This window comes from Sorghum bicolor, chromosome 6 (genome assembly GCF_000003195.3).
Source record: "Sorghum bicolor cultivar BTx623 chromosome 6, Sorghum_bicolor_NCBIv3, whole genome shotgun sequence".
Taxonomy (NCBI): domain Eukaryota; kingdom Viridiplantae; phylum Streptophyta; class Magnoliopsida; order Poales; family Poaceae; genus Sorghum; species Sorghum bicolor.
Window position 1 is genome coordinate 59,474,299 of NC_012875.2, and position 20,957 is coordinate 59,495,255.

Below are 20,957 nucleotides of genomic sequence, written 5' to 3' on the forward strand. Positions count from 1 at the left end.
CCGTCTGCCAACTGCAGCGCCTGATTGATCGCTAGCTAGTCCTGACTGAGTTTCGAACCGTGGCGCGATGCGCTCCATTCCTTTTTTGTCACTAGTCACTCTAGTGGATCTCTTTTTCACTACTCACTAATGGATGTACTTTGCGACTTGCGAGCACTTGCCAGCTCCAAGCATGGTAGCGACGTGAGACATAGGACCATCACCGTCGGTAGCCACTGCCACACAGCCCACAGGCGTGCGTGCGGCACGCTAGACCGTTTCAAATGAAGTTGTGCAAACGCGATAGGTTCAGCTTGCAGCGTAAAGGTCTACTCTCTGATGCATAGCAGCACAGGTCCTTTGAACCTGTTCACTTGAACTTATCAGCTATGGAACACATTAGCATCATCAGCAGCCTTTTTTTTAGCCAGCCGAACAGTTGTAAATGTGACAATATTGGTACAACGGGTAAGTGAGACGATCTGGCTCCACAAGGCTTTCTCAATTCTATAACAGTGTGCAAGGGAATTGTGCAACCGGAACACCACAAGCAGTAGTCTGTCGTCAGTCAGTTGTTTCACGCATGTAGTTGGGTGCATTATGACCTTAATATGCTACAAAAATGATCCACCACAGATCGACCTAAGTACCTACAAGTCACATTATCTGTTCTAGCAAGACATATGGACTACGCGCCCTCAAGTTTACATCCTAGTCCATGTAGTATGCATATATAGCTCATGCACTGCCCACTGCTGACTGAGCAGCACTGCTAACGTCCGCAGAGGCCCCGCTGCTTGAGGTTGAGGGGGCCTCGCTGCTTTGACCCACCGACGGATGGGCGTTGGTGCTCTTGTTCTTGGAGGCTAACCTGCTGTTTCTGAGCCTGTTCCTGAGCCGGTTGAAGGGCCGCCAGTGCCATCTGTTGTGTGACTTCATGTGACCCATCATCAGCTTTTGTTGCTCTCTTCTGAAGGCCCTTCGAGCATACCAAGCACCACCTCGCCATCCTAGCGTGTACCTGGAAAATTCCACAAAGTAACACACTTATAGGTTAATGCAAACAGACAGGCTGTAATTTGTTACTCGCGTAACATTGTCACCAGATGGTTGGAGCTAGGAATTATAAAAGATCCCCCAATGACAATACTTGACCAAAGTGGAATTACTTAGGTTGCAAGATATTATGGTGGAGGAAATTCAAGTTGCCACCAGCAGCACATGTGGGAAAAGGTTCCATATCCATACCACCAATAGAAGCAGAAGCAGGGCATGTGCAATTTACCATCAGACCAGTGAATTTCAAGTTTGACTATCACTAATTCACTATATACATGGCAAGTTGGCAACATCATAGCTAAAATAAGTTGTTTAAGTCCAAACTGGTCCAGTCCCAATGATGCCATAGTCCAAAATGGTCGGCAGTGTGTACACTGTACAAAACAAGTCATAATACTTGATACTGCTCTGGTAGTGGGAAAAAGGTTCAAAACTCAAAAGCAAGCCTGATAGTAAACGTACCCCTCCAACATCTACCCGTCCTAAGCCAGTAACCACATAGATCGATGAAACAAGTACCAATTTGATGCATGATGGTCAATGTGGACCCCAGTCATGTCAAGTATAGAACATATGCATGGATCTAAGCTTAATTAAGCTTTAGGCATTATAACCTTATCTAGAAAGTAAGTAACATTCTAGGTCATAAAATGAATTACATAAATTCAAATAGTGGTACTATAAAAGTGGGTAAGAGCGAAGTACAAAACCAAAGTTAAATATCAACAGCAAGAACATACCCAACAACCATTGTGGTCATCGCCGTGGCTACACAGGCTGGAGCGCTAATATTGCTGGAAGTGACAATCTTTTTTATCTCTTCATGTTCAACTTTGTGGTTACCCTTCAGCTGTTAATAGATCAAGAAATGGCATAAGTAAATATGTCTAGCAGTCAATACATCAAAAAAGAACAAAAAGAAAATAGAAAGGGACAAGGAAAGCAGATGATCCAACCATTTGAAAACTAGTAGGCAATGTGGTACAATATAAAAAACTAAAGCATCAAGTTTTTTTTGTTTTTGGCTGGGTTAAGGAGTGTATCTCCAACATCAGAGTGCACCATAAAAAAGAAAATAAGCAACATAACGAAATAGATACAGATGAAGTGGAAGAACACTTTAATCTTCTTGTCAACAGCACAAGGTATGTTTTGTTGGAATACTAGGTGTGGCTTAATGTCAAGAGCGTCAAGCCCTTGACTGGCAGGACCGCGGCTACGAAGCTCGTAGCCGTCGGCCGTCTTCTCCGGTGAGGTTATACCCCTCTACCGTAGGCTTAGGTTTTAGAAAGGAGACAGGAGACAGGAAATAATTGTTATTGCTTGCTTATATCAATAGAGTCTACAGATATTTATGTCCCTTCTACCTTACTCCTTTTTGCTAAATATCCTATTTGGGACTAATATAAATTGCTAGTACAAAGATAATTAAAGATAACTGGGCCTGTGTTAGCCCCTGGACAGCTCCTGGGACTCCTGGGCCGCGCCCTCGACGCGCTGAACGCGCTCAGCCGCGCGCCTAACGTCCCGAGCCCGACGACGTCTGCTGTACGTATTACCGTACATGACATCTCTCCCCTCCTCCTGTACCAGCTCGTCCTCGAGCTGGAACGTCGGAAAACGTTCGCGGAACGTATCCCAGTCTTCCCAAGATGATGACGATAGTGGCTCGCCCTTCCAACGCACCAAGACCTGTCGCACTCCTCTTGCCAGTCGCGAACGTTCCAGTCGCTCCGGCTCTGGAACTGTGGCGCCGTTGTGGATGACGGGGAGAGGCGGGGGACTGGTTGGAGGATCACCCTGCCACTTTTTCAAGAGCCCGACGTGGAAAACATCATGGAGTCGAGCTCGGGCCGGAAGAGCCACCCGGACGGCCACCGCGTTGATCACCTCCGTGACCTGGTAGGGCCCGAAGAAACGGGGCTTCAACTTGCCGGACGATGGTTCCAGCGAGGCGATGGGGCGGTGGCGAAGACGCAGCAGAACCCAGTCGCCCACAGCATAAGACACCTCCCGATGAGTCTTGTCATAGTGACGTTTCTGAACGGCCTGGGCTTGTTCCAAACGGAAGCGGATGTCTTGCAGAAATTCTTCCCGCTCGGCCATGGTCTTGGCAACGGCCGCCACACGTGTCTCCCCTGCTTCATAGGAGCGTATGGTCGGCGGATCCCGGCCATAAACAATGCGGAACGGAGTGTCACGGAGGGACGACTGATATGCGGAGTTGTAGATGAACTCAGCCCAAGGAAGCCATCGGAGCCATTGACGGGGACGGTCGCCGGTGAAACAACGCAGGTACATGGTGATCACCTTGTTCGCTGCCTCAGTCTGGCCATCTGCTTGCGGGTGAAATGCCGAAGTCATGTGCAACTTTGTTCCCATAAGCCGCATGAGTTCACGCCAAAATGTTGAAGTAAAGATGGGATCGCGATCAGACACCATAGACTGCGGCATCCCGTGAAGACGAACGATGTCGGCGAAGAACGCAGTGGCAACTGATTCTGCTGTGTACGGGTGAGCAAGAGGAATAAAATGACAATACTTGCTAAACCTGTCCACCACGGTGAGAATGACGGACTTCCCGCGAACTTTCGGGAGAGCTTCGACGAAGTCCAGTCCAATGTCGGACCATACCGACGACGGCACTGGAAGCGGCAAGAGGAGCCCCGCCGGGTGAAGTTGCTCCGACTTGAGCCGCTGACAGACTCCGCAGGTGCGGATGAAATCTTGCACGTGGTGGCGCATCCTGGGGAAATGAAAGTCACGCCGGAGTCGATGTAGGGTGCGCTGGACTCCCTCATGGCCGTCATCGTGGATAGCAGTCATGATCTCCAGGAGCAGCGGGGACGAAGGCGCGATGTAGAGGCGGCCTGCATAAGTGACCAGACCATCGCGGACAGCCCACGGTGAGATGCGGGTACCTGCCAAAATCTCGTCTCGGAGAGCCACCAGGGCCGGTTCCTCGGCGTGTGCTTGACGTAGCTTGTCGATGAAGTCGAAGCGCGGCGCTGACAAGGCAAGCACCACTCCCGTGCTGTCTTCCGTGTCGCGGCGAGAGAGAGCATCGGCGACCACGTTCTGAGTGCCCGGCTTGTACTCCACCTCAAAGTCGAATCCCAAAAGCTTCCCGACCCAATGATGTTGAGGGATCGTAGCGAGCCTCTGGTCCAGCAGGAACTTTAAACTGTAGTGATCTGTGCGCACGGTAAAGTGGCGGCCCCAGAGGTACGGACGCCAATGACGGACGGCGTGAACGAGGCCGATCAGCTCCCGCTCATACGCAGCGAGGGAGCGGTGACGTGGCGCGATCGGCCGACTGAAGAACGCGATCGGGTGTTTCTCTTGCAGGAGCACTGCGCCGAAGCCATGCGTCGAAGCATCACATTCGACCACAAATGGCTTGCTGAAATCTGGAAGAGCGAGTACCGGTGCTGTGGTTACGGCCGCCTTCAATGCCTCAAACGCCGCAACCGCCTCCCCCGACCATGAGAAACCGTCTTTTTTCAATAGTGCCGTCAGAGGAGCTGCAATGGCACCGTAGTTGAGGACGAAACGCCGGTAGTAACCTGCCAAGCCGAGGAAACCACGAACCGCGCGTGCCGACTTGGGCACCGGCCAGTCGTGGATGGCCTGTACCTTGGCCGGGTCCATGGCCACGCCCGTCGCTGTGATGATGTGGCCAAGGTAGGAGACCGACGTGACGCCGAAGGCACACTTGGACCTCTTGACAAAGAGGTGCTGGCGGCGGAGTTCGGTCAAAACCACCCGAAGATGTCGAAGATGATCTGCCCACGACGCACTGTAAATGAGGATGTCATCAAAGAAAACGAGGACAAACCGACGAAGGAATGGTCGTAGGACGTCGTTCATCAAGGACTGGAATGTTGCAGGCGCGTTGCACAGGCCGAATGGCATCACCAAGAACTCATAGAGACCGTCGTGCGTGCGGAACGCGGTCTTGTGGACGTCCTCTGGCTTCATGCGCACTTGATGGTAGCCCGAACGCAAATCGAGCTTGGTGAAGAAGCGAGCACCGTGAAGCTCGTCCAGAAGCTCCTCCACCACGGGGATTGGGAAGGCATCCTTGACGGTGAGTGCGTTCAACGCGCGGTAGTCTACGCAGAACCGCCAGGATCCGTCCGGTTTCTTCACGAGGAGTACCGGCGAGGAGAACGCCGATGTTCTGCGGCGGACGATCCCTTGCTCGATCATGGCTGCACACTGGCGTTCCAGCTCATCTTTGTGGGCCGCCGGATACCTGTACGGGCGCACCGCCACCGGTGACGCGCCGGGCTTGAGTAGGATCGGATGGTCACGGCCGCGTGGGGGGGGAAGACCCACCGGGGCAGCGAAAACGTCCCCAAAAGATTCCAGCAGACCCTCCAACAGTGGCTCGCCCGTGGATGCTGCTTGCTCGCGGGTGGTTGCTGCGTGTACCGTGGGCGCCGTCTTGCACGCTACTCCCGACCAACAGATAGGCCGGCCGCCGTGATGGAAGGACAGGGTGTGGGTAGCGACGTCCCAAGCGATGCGCCCTAGGTTCGCCATCCACTGGGTACCCAGCACCATGTCATATCCAGCGAGAGGCATGACGTAAAGGTCGACGTCGAACGTCATGCCCTCGATGGAGATAAGTGCGTGCCGAAGGACGCCTGGGCATGCCACCTTCTCGCCATTGGCGACAGTGGCAGTGAGCCGCGGCCGGGGTAGGATGGCGAGCCCGGTGCGGTGCGCTGCCGCCTCGCCGATGAAGTTGTGCGTGGACCCCATGTCGACCAGGGCGACGAGCGTGGCGGCGCCCAAGGTGACCCGAAGCAGGATGGGCGCGCCCACTGCCACGCCGGCCACAGCATGGAGGGAGAAAACGGGAGTCTCTGCAGCCGCGTCGTCCTCCTGATCAGCAGCACCTCCATCGACGTCATCAATCTCCACACCATCCATGAAGAAGATGCGGCGGCAGAACCTGTTATGGCCACGTGAATACTTTTCGTTACAATTGAAGCACAGACCTTGGCGGCGGCGCTCGGCCATCTCTTCCGAGGTGAGGCGGCGTTGGTTTCCTTCGGCTCGGCCCTGCTGAGCAGCCGCAGGTGGTGCCGGGAGCACCAAGAGAGGCGGTGGAGCCGGCGCGACAGCCCGCACCATGGGAGCCGGTGGTCCGCGCTGATGTGCCCGCGGTGGAGGTGGCGTCGGTCGCTCCTGCTCCATCAACTCGATCTAGCGGGCCAGGCTCATGGCGGCGGATAGGGAGTCCGGGCTGTGGATGCGGACGGCGTGGCTGAGTGGCGGTAGGAGCCCTCCTGTGAAAAGTTGGACCCGTTGTGCCTCATCCAGGCGACCGGCGCGAGGCAACAATGCCTGGAACCGATTGGCATACTCCTCCACGGTCCCTGTCCGGCGGCACTCGGCGAGCTCAAACAACGGGGCGGAACGGAGGGGAGGGCCGAACCTCAAATTCAGCAGATCCTTGAAATTTCCCCATAGCGGCGTGCCATCATCTTCCTGCAGCTGTTGGAACCACAGCTGTGCGGTGTCGTCCAAATGATACGACGCCATGCGCACGCGCTCTTCTGCCATGGTTCGGTGTTGGCGAAAATAGGCCTCGCATTTGTTGAGGAACAGCATGGGATCGGTCGTGCCGTCGAAGCGGGGGAAGTCCCACTTCTTGTGCTTCGGGTGGAAGTCCTGATCGTGCAGACCCTCCAGGCGTCTGCCGTCGGCGCCACCGAACGACGATGACTCGGACTTCTCCTTCATCGAGGCCATGTCGGCCTTCAAGGTCGTCATCTCGTCAGACATAGTCTTGAGCTGCGCGAGAACATCGGCCAGGGTGGGTTCAGCCATGGCTGGGGACTGGGCAGTGGACGCTGTGGAGGGGGTCGGGGAAGATGGCTGCTGGGCGAGGTGGGCGGCGGCGGCGGCGGCGGGAGGTGGAGCGGAGGTGGAGGTAGAGGATCGCCGGATAGCTGATACCAAGTTGTCAAGAGCGTCAAGCCCTTGACTGGCAGGACCGCGGCTACGAAGCTCGTAGCCGTCGGCCGTCTTCTCCGGTGAGGTTATACCCCTCTACCGTAGGCTTAGGTTTTAGAAAGGAGACAGGAGACAGGAAATAATTGTTATTGCTTGCTTATATCAATAGAGTCTACAGATATTTATGTCCCTTCTACCTTACTCCTTTTTGCTAAATATCCTATTTGGGACTAATATAAATTGCTAGTACAAAGATAATTAAAGATAACTGGGCCTGTGTTAGCCCCTGGACAGCTCCTGGGACTCCTGGGCCGCGCCCTCGACGCGCTGAACGCGCTCAGCCGCGCGCCTAACGTCCCGAGCCCGACGACGTCTGCTGTACGTATTACCGTACATGACACTTAAGGTGGTATTGTAATCTGTGGCAGCGGCGTAGCATGGCCCACGAGAAAGGAGGCGCTAAATTGCTGGCTTCAACATCAAAACACAGTGAGATATTAAATAATGAATAGATGTGCAATTCAGCCTATTACGGGTCTCAGGGCCATTAAACTTCTCTGAAACAAGGAGGCCCTGTTTCGCCTCCACTACCCTCTGCCCCTGATTTGTGGTAGTTCCCCTTCAGAGACAGCGTTTGCTCTTCCTTTCTAATATGGGTAATTTGTTTGTAGGACATTTCTGTACTTCCTTTCTAATATGGAAAAATTGTCTAGTCCCCCAAACCAATTTTCCTTGTAATATAATAAGTGGTTTTCCTGCATGTTCGTTTGAACAAAAAAAATGTTGCTCACAAAACAAAATAGCACCACGCACATGTTTCTAATCTCATATGCCCTGAAATTTTAAGCCTACACTGGAACAGTTCAAACTTGCTTTGATGTCAGCTTTGCATATGTAGGTCTAGCTGAGAAGTGAGAAATGAGAACAGGTGTAAAGGATACAACTCTGTGTTCAAAGAGTAACTAAAAAAGCTTTGACAGTATTTCTTCTGTGTGATGATTACTGTCTGTCTGGGGGTGTGCGTTTGTGCGTGGGTGCTTTTGTGTGAGAGTTTGTGTTTCGAAAGTGTGTGTTTTCAGACCAGCTGTCTCTTTTTGACTAAAAGACATAACACTCCTGCATGTTTAAGAAAATCAGTATTATTTTTTCCTTTTTTTGTCGGAGGCTAAGAGATTATACAACTATTGAGATTACACAACTGTTGACTAAAAGACATAACACTCCTTAATGCTCACAACACCTGCTGGGGTTACCAGCTTACAAACAGAGCCCAAAGGAGAGAATGGCTCGCTTCGCCAAAGAAAACAGTATTTCTTCTAAATTACTTACAGATGATTCAATTGACTCAAGCCTCCTTTCAATCCTTGATTGATGAACCTGACGAAGTGAATAGCCTATAGTGAGAAAATTCACGTTGTGAATATTGTGAATCCATCCAATGAAGATATTCTAAGAAACATAAGTAAACATTCAGTACATTAAAAATGGACGTTAGACACATTATTCTCTGTTAATCCAAACTGTTGCACATGGACGAGAAACTACCAGTTGAGAACACAAGTGATGTGACTTCAAATCTAACAGAATATAATTGAATTGTCAACATGAGTTTAGAACAATCACCCCATGCAAATTAAATTGGGGAACCAGCAAAGAATCCAACACCAAAGGTAAACTATGTTTTTCCAAGCCTAACTCGTATGGTCCTGTGAAAAATGGAATACAAACAAACTCCAAGTCTCCATTTCACCCACACTGGACAATGCAGAAACCATCGCAGCACAGTTCCATCTAATCATTCCCTAATCCCTATCAAAGTGAAGCACTATGAGTAACAAAGCTGTAGCAGCATACAAGCCGCACGATTGCAGCACTACGTCTCACAACTACAGCTAAAGTGATTGAGAAACCCAGCCTGATGAATCAGCAGGAACCTCCAGACTGTTGATTATTCACACATCACCCACCAAACCATGGCCAATACTGAAATCTAGAGGAACAGCTGATCTGCCAGAGCAGGGAGGAGCGTACCAGCCCAAGCCGTGAGGACGGAGGCGATGGAGGTGCCGACGGTGAAGACGATGCGGTGGTTCTCGAACACTTGCTGCGGACCACCGGAAGAGAGTACGCGCACACGTCAGCGAATCAAGCAAAATCACAGCGTACACGGGGGCATTAGGGAGGGGGCTAGGTCGCCAGTCGTCACCTTGGTGGAGAAGAAGGTGTCGCAGACAGCGGCCCAGGAGTTGGACGCCCGCCTCCGGATATTGGGGAGCGTGAGCAGCGCGCGCCCCGCGCCGCCCAGCCGCCGCACCACCATCGGCCCCCGACCGCGGGCGCTTCACGCCTTTTCCGGGGTGTTGCTTGGGTGGGGATTCGAGTAGTTCCGGGGGGATTTGGGTGGGAGGCGAGCGGCCGAGCTGGCTTAACCGCTTGGCTCCTCTTCCTCCTCCGCTTTCCCCTCCCACGGCGGAGGGAGGCCGACCAACTTGCGGAATACGCAACGAACGGGGGCGCCGCCCCTTGAGGTGAGGAGGGCCGAGCGAGGAGCCGAGGAGACTCAGAGAGCGAGGAGGATCGAGCGATGGGGGCCACTGGCCAGGAACGGAGCCTCGGAAAACGGGCAAACAAGATGGATCCGACGGAGTATACAAGAAAAAGAAGATGAATTGGTATTTGAAATTTGAAACACCGTGTTCGTACTCCAAAGTCCTTGTCGATCGTGGCAAACTCGTGAAACACGAATACGGATACTACAATCGATATGTCCTTCATAGTCCAAGGATATATCATACCAGTATTTTTAGCGTATAATAATATGGTATAAAAACCACTTTATCAATTTGATGGTAAAATTTGGCGTAATATATATAATTACATAGAGCATCTCCAACGACTCCTTTAAATTGACTTGCTATATTTTGAGTTATAGCAAGTTGCTATTTTGTTTGTCAAGGAGAAAAAAGATGTACCTCCAACAAGTTGGTATTCTCACTTGATAAAATTAAAAAAATAGGCTCAACTTTCTCCAAATTGGTATCGTGCCTTCCACGCACACTCCTTCCTGCGCGACAGATCTCACGTGCGTGGCCGTTGCCACCGGTCGAGTCTGCGACGCTACTCCGGTCGGCCATCACCTCCTCCTCGACCTCGTCAAGGTACTCTGGCCGGCCATCACCTCCTCGACCTTGTTTCTACTACTCCGGCCGACACTTCACCGAACGAGGCCTGAGTAGCTTCTACCCGACGGTCACCAAGGTAGGTCCTTTGATCGGCCATCTCTGATCGGCCATCAGTCCCTGCATCATCCGATCGGCCATAAGTCCCTGCAGTTTCAGCGTGGGAAGAGTTTGGTGCGCGCGGGAGAGGCTATCGCTCACGCGGGAGGGGGGCATCAAGCCGGAATCCGCGATACAAAGTCCACACCATGCGCAGAGATATACGCGCGCGGGGACGGTGTTTGTTGGCAAATATACCAAGTGGATTTAATAAGTTGTTGGAGAGGTGTTTTTATCAAAATAATAAGAATACCAAGTAAATTTGAGGAGTTGTTGCCTTGCTGGAGATGCTCTAAGTAGCACAATATATTCGATGTTATCAACATACTACACACCTTCTTTTATGTTCAAAGAGATTGGAATGGTTGTTTTCAGTCGAGACTCCTCATTATGAAAATTATCAGTTCATTTTTTTTAACTCAACACATGTACGGCTCTAGTGACATGGTAAGTCTTAATATGATGGTTTAGTTTGTCAACGATGTTCACATGCACAATCGCTTTGTTCATTTTAAGACGAGTATATGATCAATCCTCTGTCCTCTAAAATACGAGAATGATGCATATGTAATTACAGGGATACACTATATGTTTTTTTGGGAAAAAAAAAGAGAAAAACTATTGCCGCTTTGCAGATCTTTGAAATCCAAAACCAAAGATGCCAGAGCATCTCCAACAACTTGGTATTTGAACATGCTATCCTACCAAATTTGCTAAAAGCATAAAAATCCTCCTCCAACAACTCCTTATCTCAACTTGCTAAATTTCCCAAGTTGCTATCCAGAGGTTTCTACTGCCGAGATTTGTCAAGTTGCTATCTCAAGTTGCTATCCCGAGCGCAACTTGTTGGAGACACATATTCTTTTACCAAGTGAGCGGGTCCCATCTGTCATCCTCTATTTTTACCAAGTGAGAATAGCAACTTATTGGAGGCACATCCTTTTTTCTTTTGCTAAACAAATTAGTAACTTGCTATAACTCAAGATTTGACAAGTGAATTTTACCAAGTTGTTGGAGATGCTCGGAGTGGTGGGTTCATTTCCTCTCTGTAAGCCATGATTTTACGGCAATTAGGAATTGTAACACTCCTAGCCTCTATGAAAGCAGTTCATGTAATGCCTGACTTGTCCTGTTACAATGCATCCCGTCCTAAGAGCTTATTCGTTTGTTATGAAAAGGTATGACTAAAAATACTTTTTATTGATTATTATGAAAGAAAAACACTGTAGACTGATAAAAAAATATAGCTCATAGAAACAAACCAGAGTGGTACGTTGTTGATACGTTGAATCTTTAGTCTCGTACACAAACAAGCAAGTATGAAAGCGAACAGGGCATGGATGGATGAACTGATGAACCACGTCGCGTCTACCTCTGCCCCTGGCGAGACTAGGCCCTGTTTGTTTGATTTCTTTATAATCATTTTTTCCAATTTTAGATTGTGTTAGTTTAAATATAAATTTCTAAAATAGCGAGCAAAAGAATTAAGATAATCAATCAAAATGTTTGGCAATATTTTCACTTTTTGTTTACATGAATTCGATTATAAGCTAATAACCAGCAAAAATATCTCAAGATTGTGGCAAGATTCGTGTTGATTCGTAAACATCTCTCTTAGATAGATGTTTCTAGTACAAACAGAATGGCAATATCAGATCCCAATACAAGAGATATGGAAAAAATAACACTCTCGACGATCTGACTGACCTCTGAATGAATTCGTTGCAGGAATCATCATCCAATTCTATTGCCATTAGTACAGGGCAGCACTGGTACAAGCTCTCTCACGAGCACGACAAGTCAAAGCAGAACCCGGTCAAGAAAAGAAGACCAAAGCAAAACCGCCTATCTCTCCCCTGCTTCGTCTCCGTCCGTGGATCCGATCGCTCAGAGCCGCAGCTCCGTGCAGAGCCCGAGCTCGTGGCTATCATCGACGTCGAGCGGCGCCGGGAGGTTGAGGTCGAGCGTCGGGCGCGGGCACGAGAGCGACCGGACCGTGGAGGCGTCGTCGCCATCGTCCACGACGGAGGCCGACGACGCGCAGTCGCTGTGGCAGTCGGCGTCGGCGGGCGCGGCCTGCCGCAGGGGCCGCGGCTTCGCAGCAGCACGCCTGCGATGCACCGCCGCTGGCGTCGCCCTGGGCACTCCGGTGCGGGGCCCGCTGGAGGACTCGACGGTGGAGCTGGAGCTGCACGTGGGCGCGGCCACGGCCGCGGGAGGGCGGGAGGTGAGCGCGGGGAGGTGGTGGGCGGGGAAGTTGGTCCTGGCGAGCGGGCCGCGCAGGGCGCGCGCGGCCACGTCGTAGGCGCGCGCCGCGGCCTCGGCGGAGTCGAAGGTGCCGAGCCAGACGCGCGCGCGCTTCGCCGGGTCCCGGATCTCCGCCGCAAACCGACCCCACGGCCGCTTCCGCACGCCCCTGTACCGCGCCGCCGCTGCAGTAGCCACCGCCGCGTCGCACATCGCGCGCCTTTTATCTACCTCCTGCTGTCGTCGTTATACACAACCGAAAGCAAAGCTCTCGTCGGCGCGGGGCTGCGTTCGCTGTCGATCGGCCGAGAAGCGGGCTCGACTCGACAGGGCGCCGAGGAGCGCGGGCGTGAGGGGCTGGGACTCGGCTACGGAGAAGAGGGCGCGGTGCTGGTGTGGTCTGGGCGTCGGGGGAGGCGGGATGGGGGGTAGAAGAAGGCCTGGTGGTGGGGGTGGGGGGGGGGGGGGGGGGGGGGAGGACGCGGCTGGGGGTAGCTTTGGGCAGCCGCTTCCCACCTTCCCCACTGCCTCCCTCGTTCGCTGCCATTATACTTTTCTTTTCCGGATTTGATTTCTCCCTCCCGTCCCGTCGCCGAGTTCACTTTCGTTTCTCCTCCCGTCCGCCGTCCTTCCTCGGTCCTCCCTGACCCCGCCCGCGGCCGCGTTTCGTTGCGGGGCAGCAATATCACGTTTCGGGTTAGTTTTTGCCCCGGTCTCGATCGGCCTTAGCTGCCGCCATCTACTCCTACTCGGCGACGCGGGGGGCATCGCTGTGTGTGCTGTCCACTACTATACGTGGAACGGACTCCAGCCGCACTAGCTGGGGGTCGCATTTACCTCGCCGCTCGCTGCTGTACCCGTCGCCTCAAAGCCATGGGCTGACGCACGATCCGAATCCTATCTTTCCGTGCCCTGGTGAGGGAGGAGGAAAAGACGCGTGGCTGAAGGCACGGATTTTTTTTTTCTACGAACATCTCACGGAGTTCTAAAAAATTTTATAAAATTTTTCAAATTCTTCGTCATATCGAATCACGCGGCAGATGCATAAAGCATTAAATATAGATAAAGGAAATAATTAATTACACAGTTATCTATAATTTACGAGGCGAACTTTTTAATCCTAGTTAGTACATAATTAGAAAATATTTATTAAATATAAACAAAATGCTACGGTCTTTATTTTGCAATTTTTTTAAACTAAACAAGGTCTGGAATTTGAATTGGCACAAATCAGAGTCCTGGCAAAGGCCTGGAATTTGAATTGGCACAAATCTGAGTCCTAGCAAAATTAGGTAAGTTCAATGTATGGACACATTAATAGTAGGTTTATACAGCAACCTTCTAAGACTATCTCCAACAATCATCACTCAAAATACAAGACCTATTTGTCCTTTGGGTAGCGCTACAGATAAAAGGTTCCATACCTATTTTTAGTCTTCTCCAACAACAAGACCTAAAAGACAACACTCTCTGCAAATGGGTCTCGAGGAGAGAGGGTACTCAAATTTGGGTTATGCCTCTCCTGATACCCAAAATAGGTCTTCTGTATGGGTATTCTGTTGGAGGCTATAGGTATTGTGTTGGAAACCTATTTTGGGTTTGGGTTGTCATATGGGTTTCTTATTGGAGACAGCCTAAGGAAGGAGAAGACAAGAGGTGCGAGATGAAACAAGATACAACGTGTGTGCGCTAAATAAGAGCTATCTTTGATCTCCTTAGATTTCAAGGACATTGGTTGAGATTGCTTAGTATCTTGATCCTTGGAGGCTCAAGGACATTGGTTTAAATTGCTTAACACCTCGATGCCCGCTGAGAATTAACCTTCAAAACTTTCATTGAAAAAAATGCATGGAGTGGTTATTACTTTTTGAGACACGTACAATTCAAGTTTATAAATGAGCTGTTCTTGCATCCGACACATATGAAGGTGGAAAAGCTACATCTTGCGACATCTCCTAGCATCTCAACTTTCATGCAAGCTGAAAATTGATGATTTTTTTACAAAATAAAAATTAACAAATTTGTTTTTTCTACAAATTCTAGAGTTCTAGAGGAAGCCCGAATCTTTTAATAATTATATGTCAAAAAGAATCCTAGCATCTCAACCATCTTTTCGACATATAATTTTTCAAGATTCCTTGTTTAGTTTCACTCAAAAGCCAGAAGATTTTTCAAGATTTTCGTCACATCAAATCTTGCGGCACATGCATGGAGTATTAAATATAGATGAAAAACTAATTAATTATACAATTTGTCTGTAATTTACGAGACAAATCTTTTGAACCTAGTTGTCCATGATTCAACAATAATTATTAAAATACAAACGAAAATGCTATAGTATCCCCAAAACTTTTCATCCCTAGGGTCTGTTTAGATGCACCTAAAAACTTAAAAGTTTATAAGATTCTCCATCACATCGAATCTTGCGGCATATGCATGGAGCATTAAATATAAAATAAAAAAACTAATTGTACAGTTATCATGAATTAACTAGACTTAAAAAATTCACCTTGTAAAATACATATAAAATATATAATTAGTTATTTTTATCTATATTTAATATTCTATGCACATATCTAAACATTCGATGTGATTAGTCATATGAGAATCAAATCAAATCTCTTCTAAATGGACCGGACAAGTGACCCATACTTAGACCTTGTTTAGTTGTATTTTTTTAAAAAATGGATACGGTAGTATTTTTGTTTGTATTTAACAAATATTGTTTAATCATAAACTAATTAAGTTATCTCATAAATTATTGATAAACTATGTAATTATTTATTTTTTCTTTATATTTAATGCTTTATACGTACTCCCTCCATCCCAAATTGTAAGTAATTTCAAGAATCTTGAAAAGTCAATTTTTTCAAAGTTTGACCAAATTTATATGATAAAATAATAATTATTATGATAACAACTAAATATCATTTGATTCTTCCTTAATTATATTTTCGTAGTATACTCACTTTACGTTATAAATCTTAGTATTTCACTCTATAATTTTGGTCAAACGTGAAAATGTTTTGACTCTTCAAGATTTTTGAAATGATTTGTAATTTGGGATGGAGAGAGTACTTTATACTGCAAGATTAAAAAATTTTGAATTTTCTTTATGTAAACAACTGTGACGATGACGGCGCACTGCAGTCCCAGTCTGCACTCCGCAGCCGCCTGCCGTGCGGGTGCCGTGGCCCCGACTCCGAGTCCCCAGTTGCAACCTGCAAGTCTGCAACTGGCGCCTGGCGGCGGGCACCGTGGCCACACACCTCACCCGATGGCCGATAGGCCGGCCGATGCGATGCCGCATGCCTGCCCGCTGACTCATCGCCATCCAAGACGGGACGACGGAGGCCCCGCAGATCGGCGCGAGTTCAGGCCGTCCGCCGCCACCCACCCACGCGGCCGCGCGCGGGGCGCGGGGCCAGAGGGACGGCGCCGCGTGGTCTCGGTCGCGCACGCACTCGCAAGTCCCGCCGCCCCAGACGCGCAGGGCGCACCGCCTTTTGATGCGACCCGACGCGACGCGACGTGAGATCCTGCGGCTCGTGGCGAGGGCACTCACAATGCAAGACTTTATCATAGAGTCCAAGACAATTAATTACATATTATTTATGGTATTTTGCTGATGTGGCAGCATATTTATTAAAGAAAGAGGTAGAAAAAATAAGACTCTAAGTCTTATTTAGACTCTAAGTCCACATTATTCTAATTAATAAATAACTTTAGACTCTATGATAGAGTCTGCATTGTGAGTGCCGTGAGGCGAGCCCCGCGGGCCCCACTTCGGTTTGACCGCCCCCAAACGCGGCCGCGGGACCGGGTCGCGCGCGCGCACCATCGGCGCGAGCAGCTGGGCGGGAGGAACCGGAACCGGGGACAGGGATGGTTTTGGGCCGGATTTCCTTGGGCCAATCCTTCAAAAGTTGGCCCAGCTATGGAGGCCCAGCACGGGAGCGTGGTTCCTTCCTTTGCCGGGTCAAGGCGCCACTTTGCCAACGCCCGGGGTCGATGGATCATCCGCCGCGTTTGCCGCAGGCTGGAGGAGCCCCATACACCCGCGGGAAGGCGCTGCAAGCGCGCCTTTGCGGTGGTGGCATTCCTCGAGGCGCGAGTTGCCTGCGCCTCCCGTCGTCCTCCCTCTCCTCGTCTCCTCTCCTCTCTCTCCTCCCCGGACTCCGGCAGGGAGGGAGGTGATCGGGCCGGGGAGAGACGATGGGGCCGGACTCGTCGCCCAAGAAGTGGAGCCTCAAGGAGCAGCGCGCCGCCTACCTCCAGTGGTTCGCCCTCGCCGACGAAGGTTTGCTCCACGGCGATCGACTCATCCCTTTTTTCACCTCGCGGCGGATGAATGAATGACGCTGAATTTTATTTGGTTGCGCCCGTGCTGCTACGCGAACGGATCAAAGACGGAGATGGCCGCCTGACGGGGAACGATGCGCTCAGGTTCTTCGCCATGTCCAATCTCTCCAAGCCCGAGCTGAAGCAGGTGAGCCGGCGTGTCCGTACGTGCTCCTTCGGTCGCAACAGAAACTAAATAAGAAACCATCTGCGATTCTGCATGCATGCCAGCATTAGGAAACGTCATTTCTTGCATTATGCACAAACATGGTTTTCATACGTAGCGCTAGCACGTGTTTTATCCAATTCTTCCTCCTTGATTGGATTCTCAGTTTCCCAAAGATCATCAAAATGTTTCAATTTTCAACCGAGTCACCAAAACGTTTCTTTTGCATCTTCATTCAGGTTTGGGCGATCGCTGATTCCAAACGTCAGGGATATCTTGGATTCTTCGAGTTTATGACTGCAATGCAGGTTTGTAAACAACACGGTGATACAGGTTCTTCTTCAGTCTGATCTCTGCGTAGATGGACTTGTTTTTCTGTTTGTACGTTAAACCGGATAGAAATGTGCAGCTGGTTTCTCTCGCACAAGCAGGGAATGAAATCAATCAAGACACCCTTTCGAACTCAGGTAAAGTACGTTCAAAGGAGATTTTTATTATCAAATAGTAATGTTTTTTATCTGAAGAAAAAAATCCACTGAATGTTTTCTTTTACTTCAGATCTCGAGAGGTTGCAGCTCCCCACAATGGAAGGGCTGGCTAAAAAACTAGTATGTCACGGTATCTTTTTCTTAACTTGAATCAAAATGCAGAAATAGCATACAGTCTTATTTATCTGTCCCCTGTTTTTCCTTTATCATTCTCGAAGAAAAAGAACTCTGGGAGCAAGGGCGAGTCTGCTATTGTTGGTACGTGCTGTTACCTTCATACCTAATGGAAGAGCTAACCCTTTTGCTTGTTGAGTTTCTGAAACCTGACTGATATGCTTGCTCATTATGCAGCATGCCATCCATCAGAATCACCTATATCTGCCAGCTGGTTCAACTCCAAGTCAGGAAAGAAGGTACAACGATAACTAGAAGCATATTAATTTAACAATGTTCTTAAAGAGTACGACATCCTACTTTTACAGATTCCTTTGAAATCAGTCACTTCGATCATCGATGGGCTAAAGAAATCATACATTGAGAAGTTGAGGCCTTTGGAAAAAACCTATCAGTTCCATGATTTTGTGTCTCCCTTGATGGTAATCATCACCCCTTTGTTTTCTCTACAGTTTTATTTCTTTTACAGTTTAGGTGCATCTGTTATAAAGTATTGCGCCTTTCTTGCTCTTTAGATCTTACAAACCCAAATATATATTCCATGGTCAAAATTTAAGAAGTTTTAAATTCAAAAACACATAAACTCTCTTGGTATGTGTAATACCAAAATGATTTATTCTTTCTGCACAACAATGTATCTCTATCATGTTATTGATACAAAAGATTACAGATTCATGTTAAAACCGTTTGCAAATTATATTTTGTACCTTTCTACGACTTTAGTAAAAGTGTCCTATTGCAAAAATAATGTGTGATATTTGTTCTGTTCTACAATTTATAGAGTTTCTACATCATACTTCTTTAGAACTAGCAGTGATTTTTTTTTTTCTCTTCAACAGACTAGCAGTGATTTTGATGCGAAGCCAATGGTCATGCTGTTGGGTCAATACTCAACGGGAAAAACAACATTCATTAAGCATTTATTAAAGACAAGTTATCCAGGTGAGCAAGATGCAGTACCCATTGTTCTTATATGCCATCATTTCTTTGAATAAATTTTATCAACATCTGCAATAATCCTTGTGCAGGCGCTCATATTGGACCAGAGCCTACAACAGACAGATTTGTTGTCATCACTGTAAGTTCTCTTGGACTCCTATCATATACTTTGACTCATTTTCAGTATGTATCATCTCCATGTATCCTGCCATTCCTATGATACCTGCTTCCACCACCGCAGTCTGGACCGGATGAAAGATGCATTCCTGGAAACACAATTGCCGTTCAAGCTGACATGCCATACAGTGGCCTGTCATCTTTCGGAACAGCATTTTTATCAAAGTTTGAATGTTCTCAGATGCCACATCCAGTACAACCCTTATCTTGCACTGAATATTTACAATTCATCTTGTTGTGCTCTTGTTGCAGTAAAGATTAACACTACCAATTTCTTTGTGAAGTTATTAGAGCATGTAACCTTCGTGGATACTCCTGGAGTTTTATCAGGGGAGAAGCAGCGAACGCAGCGCAGCTACGATTTCACTGGAGTTACATCATGGTTTGCGGCAAAGTGTGACCTTATTCTTCTCCTGTTTGATCCACATAAACTTGACATCAGCGATGAGTTCAAGCGTGTGATCGGATCACTCCGTGGGCATGATGACAAAATACGCATAGTTCTCAACAAGGCAGACCAAGTTGATGCACAACAGGCGAGTATTCCCGCTTATCGCCATAATGCCCTTTAATTTCTCTTATCACTTTCAACACGTCAGCGTATTCCATTTTTCTTGCTCCTATGCATGTGTACTCTTGAAATATGCAACACCAGCATCATATCTTATCTTATCTTTTGAACCTTGATATCTCAACAGTATAACCCTTCTATCTAAGCAGTTGTCAGTCTTCTGACGTAAAAAGAAAAAATATATTTTCCAGCTGATGAGAGTGTATGGAGCACTGCTATGGTCGCTGGGGAAAGTCCTGAACACACCAGAAGTCATGCGTGTCTACATAGGGTATGGCCATCCACACTGGAGACCTCAGACCTTACATTTGGCAAACTGTCGATCAAGTATCACCATGGTTGTACCAGCGTCACTGAAATAAAATACTGAACTAATTGCCTTCTCTTCTAGTTCATTCAACGACAAGCCGATCAGGGAGACAGCGGCTGGCCCACTGGGCATGGAGCTATTCCAGAAAGAACAAGATGACTTGCTCTCGGACCTGAACGACATCCCCAAGAAGGCCTGTGATCGTCGGGTGAGAACACACATCGCCGTATACATTCAGTAACTATTTTGCCATTTCGATCTTTCACCGGTTCTAACTTTGTAAGCACCTGCGATGATGTTTGGACACTTGGGATGTCAGATCAACGAGTTTGTGAAGCGCGCGAGGGCTGCCAAAGTCCATGCTCACATAATCAGCCATCTGAAGAAAGAGATGCCTGCACTGATGGGCAAGGCCAAGGCTCAGCAGAAGCTGCTTGACAGCCTGGACGATCACTTCGCCAAGGTTGTAGCTCATCCAATTGGACTCACATGTATAGTATAGCCTACATATTGTCATTGTCTCTGAATCCGAACTGCCCTTTTCTACAGGTCCAGAAGGAGCTGCACCTGCCGCCAGGGGACTTCCCGAGCGTGGAGGAGTACAGGGAGCTTCTGAGCGCCTACAACTTCGACAGGTTCGAGAGGCTGAGGCCCAAGATGGTTCAGGGCGTGGATGACATGCTGGCCTACGACATCCCGGACCTCCTGAAGAAGTTCAGGAACCCCTACGACTGAAGGAGGAATTCATTCTCTTGCCTCTTGGGGGGGTTGGGGGGGGGGGGGGGGGTAGCAGAGCTGCAGCGGCGGCTCGCTATGGCGACGGACAGACGCGGAGGACGTGCCGGTGCAGCGATGGTTGATCTGATCAGGGAAGAAGAGACCGCGCTTCACTGAGTCCATCTCTCGCCTGGATGCATGCTCAAGGCAGCAGTGTAGTGTAAATTCGCAGCTCCTGTAACCAACCGGTGGTGGTCTGGAAAAGCTGAAGCTTTTTTCTGAGCGTGTAGGTGTGTTGGTGGAACTTGGGCCTCCAAGATCTCACCTATCTGCACTGGGCTGGCCGGCCGCGGCTGGGCCCAGCGCCAACCATCGTGTCTTCCGCCATTGCGTCGCCGCGTATCATAACCTCTGTCGCAAGTCACAACTACCACGTTTGGCGATTGCATGCTGCCCTGGGATTCTGGCAATCCCTGCATTATCTTGTACCAGCTCGTCTGCCACTGTCGCTATTGCATTATCTTGCACTAACTAACCTTTT

The 20,957-nt window shown here is 49.0% G+C and overlaps 3 protein-coding genes across 3 annotated transcripts; 1 reads left to right on the top strand and 2 right to left on the bottom strand.

The window, feature by feature from the left end:
• Window positions 379-9,634, bottom strand: LOC8082575. The gene is made up of 5 exons (XM_002448684.2): window positions 9,215-9,634; window positions 9,040-9,112; window positions 8,338-8,402; window positions 1,779-1,888; window positions 379-1,000 (listed from the first exon to the last, which is right to left on the bottom strand). Exons 1-5 carry the CDS (start codon window positions 9,326-9,328, stop codon window positions 718-720), a joined length of 645 nt encoding a protein of 214 aa, XP_002448729.1. The 5' UTR covers window positions 9,329-9,634; the 3' UTR covers window positions 379-717.
• LOC110436144 (ethylene-responsive transcription factor 3-like) lies at window positions 11,854-12,978 on the bottom strand. The gene has a single exon (XM_021462408.1). The coding sequence runs from the start codon at window positions 12,744-12,746 to the stop codon at window positions 12,174-12,176; it is 573 nt and encodes a 190-aa protein (XP_021318083.1). The 5' UTR covers window positions 12,747-12,978; the 3' UTR covers window positions 11,854-12,173.
• LOC8082576 (EH domain-containing protein 1) lies at window positions 16,596-20,680 on the top strand. The gene is made up of 16 exons (XM_002447247.2): window positions 16,596-16,833; window positions 16,943-17,022; window positions 17,280-17,348; window positions 17,450-17,507; window positions 17,599-17,648; window positions 17,747-17,786; window positions 17,880-17,941; window positions 18,011-18,124; window positions 18,542-18,644; window positions 18,731-18,780; window positions 18,883-19,011; window positions 19,103-19,354; window positions 19,581-19,660; window positions 19,781-19,907; window positions 20,019-20,162; window positions 20,249-20,680. Exons 1-16 carry the CDS (start codon window positions 16,749-16,751, stop codon window positions 20,432-20,434), a joined length of 1,629 nt encoding a protein of 542 aa, XP_002447292.1. The 5' UTR covers window positions 16,596-16,748; the 3' UTR covers window positions 20,435-20,680.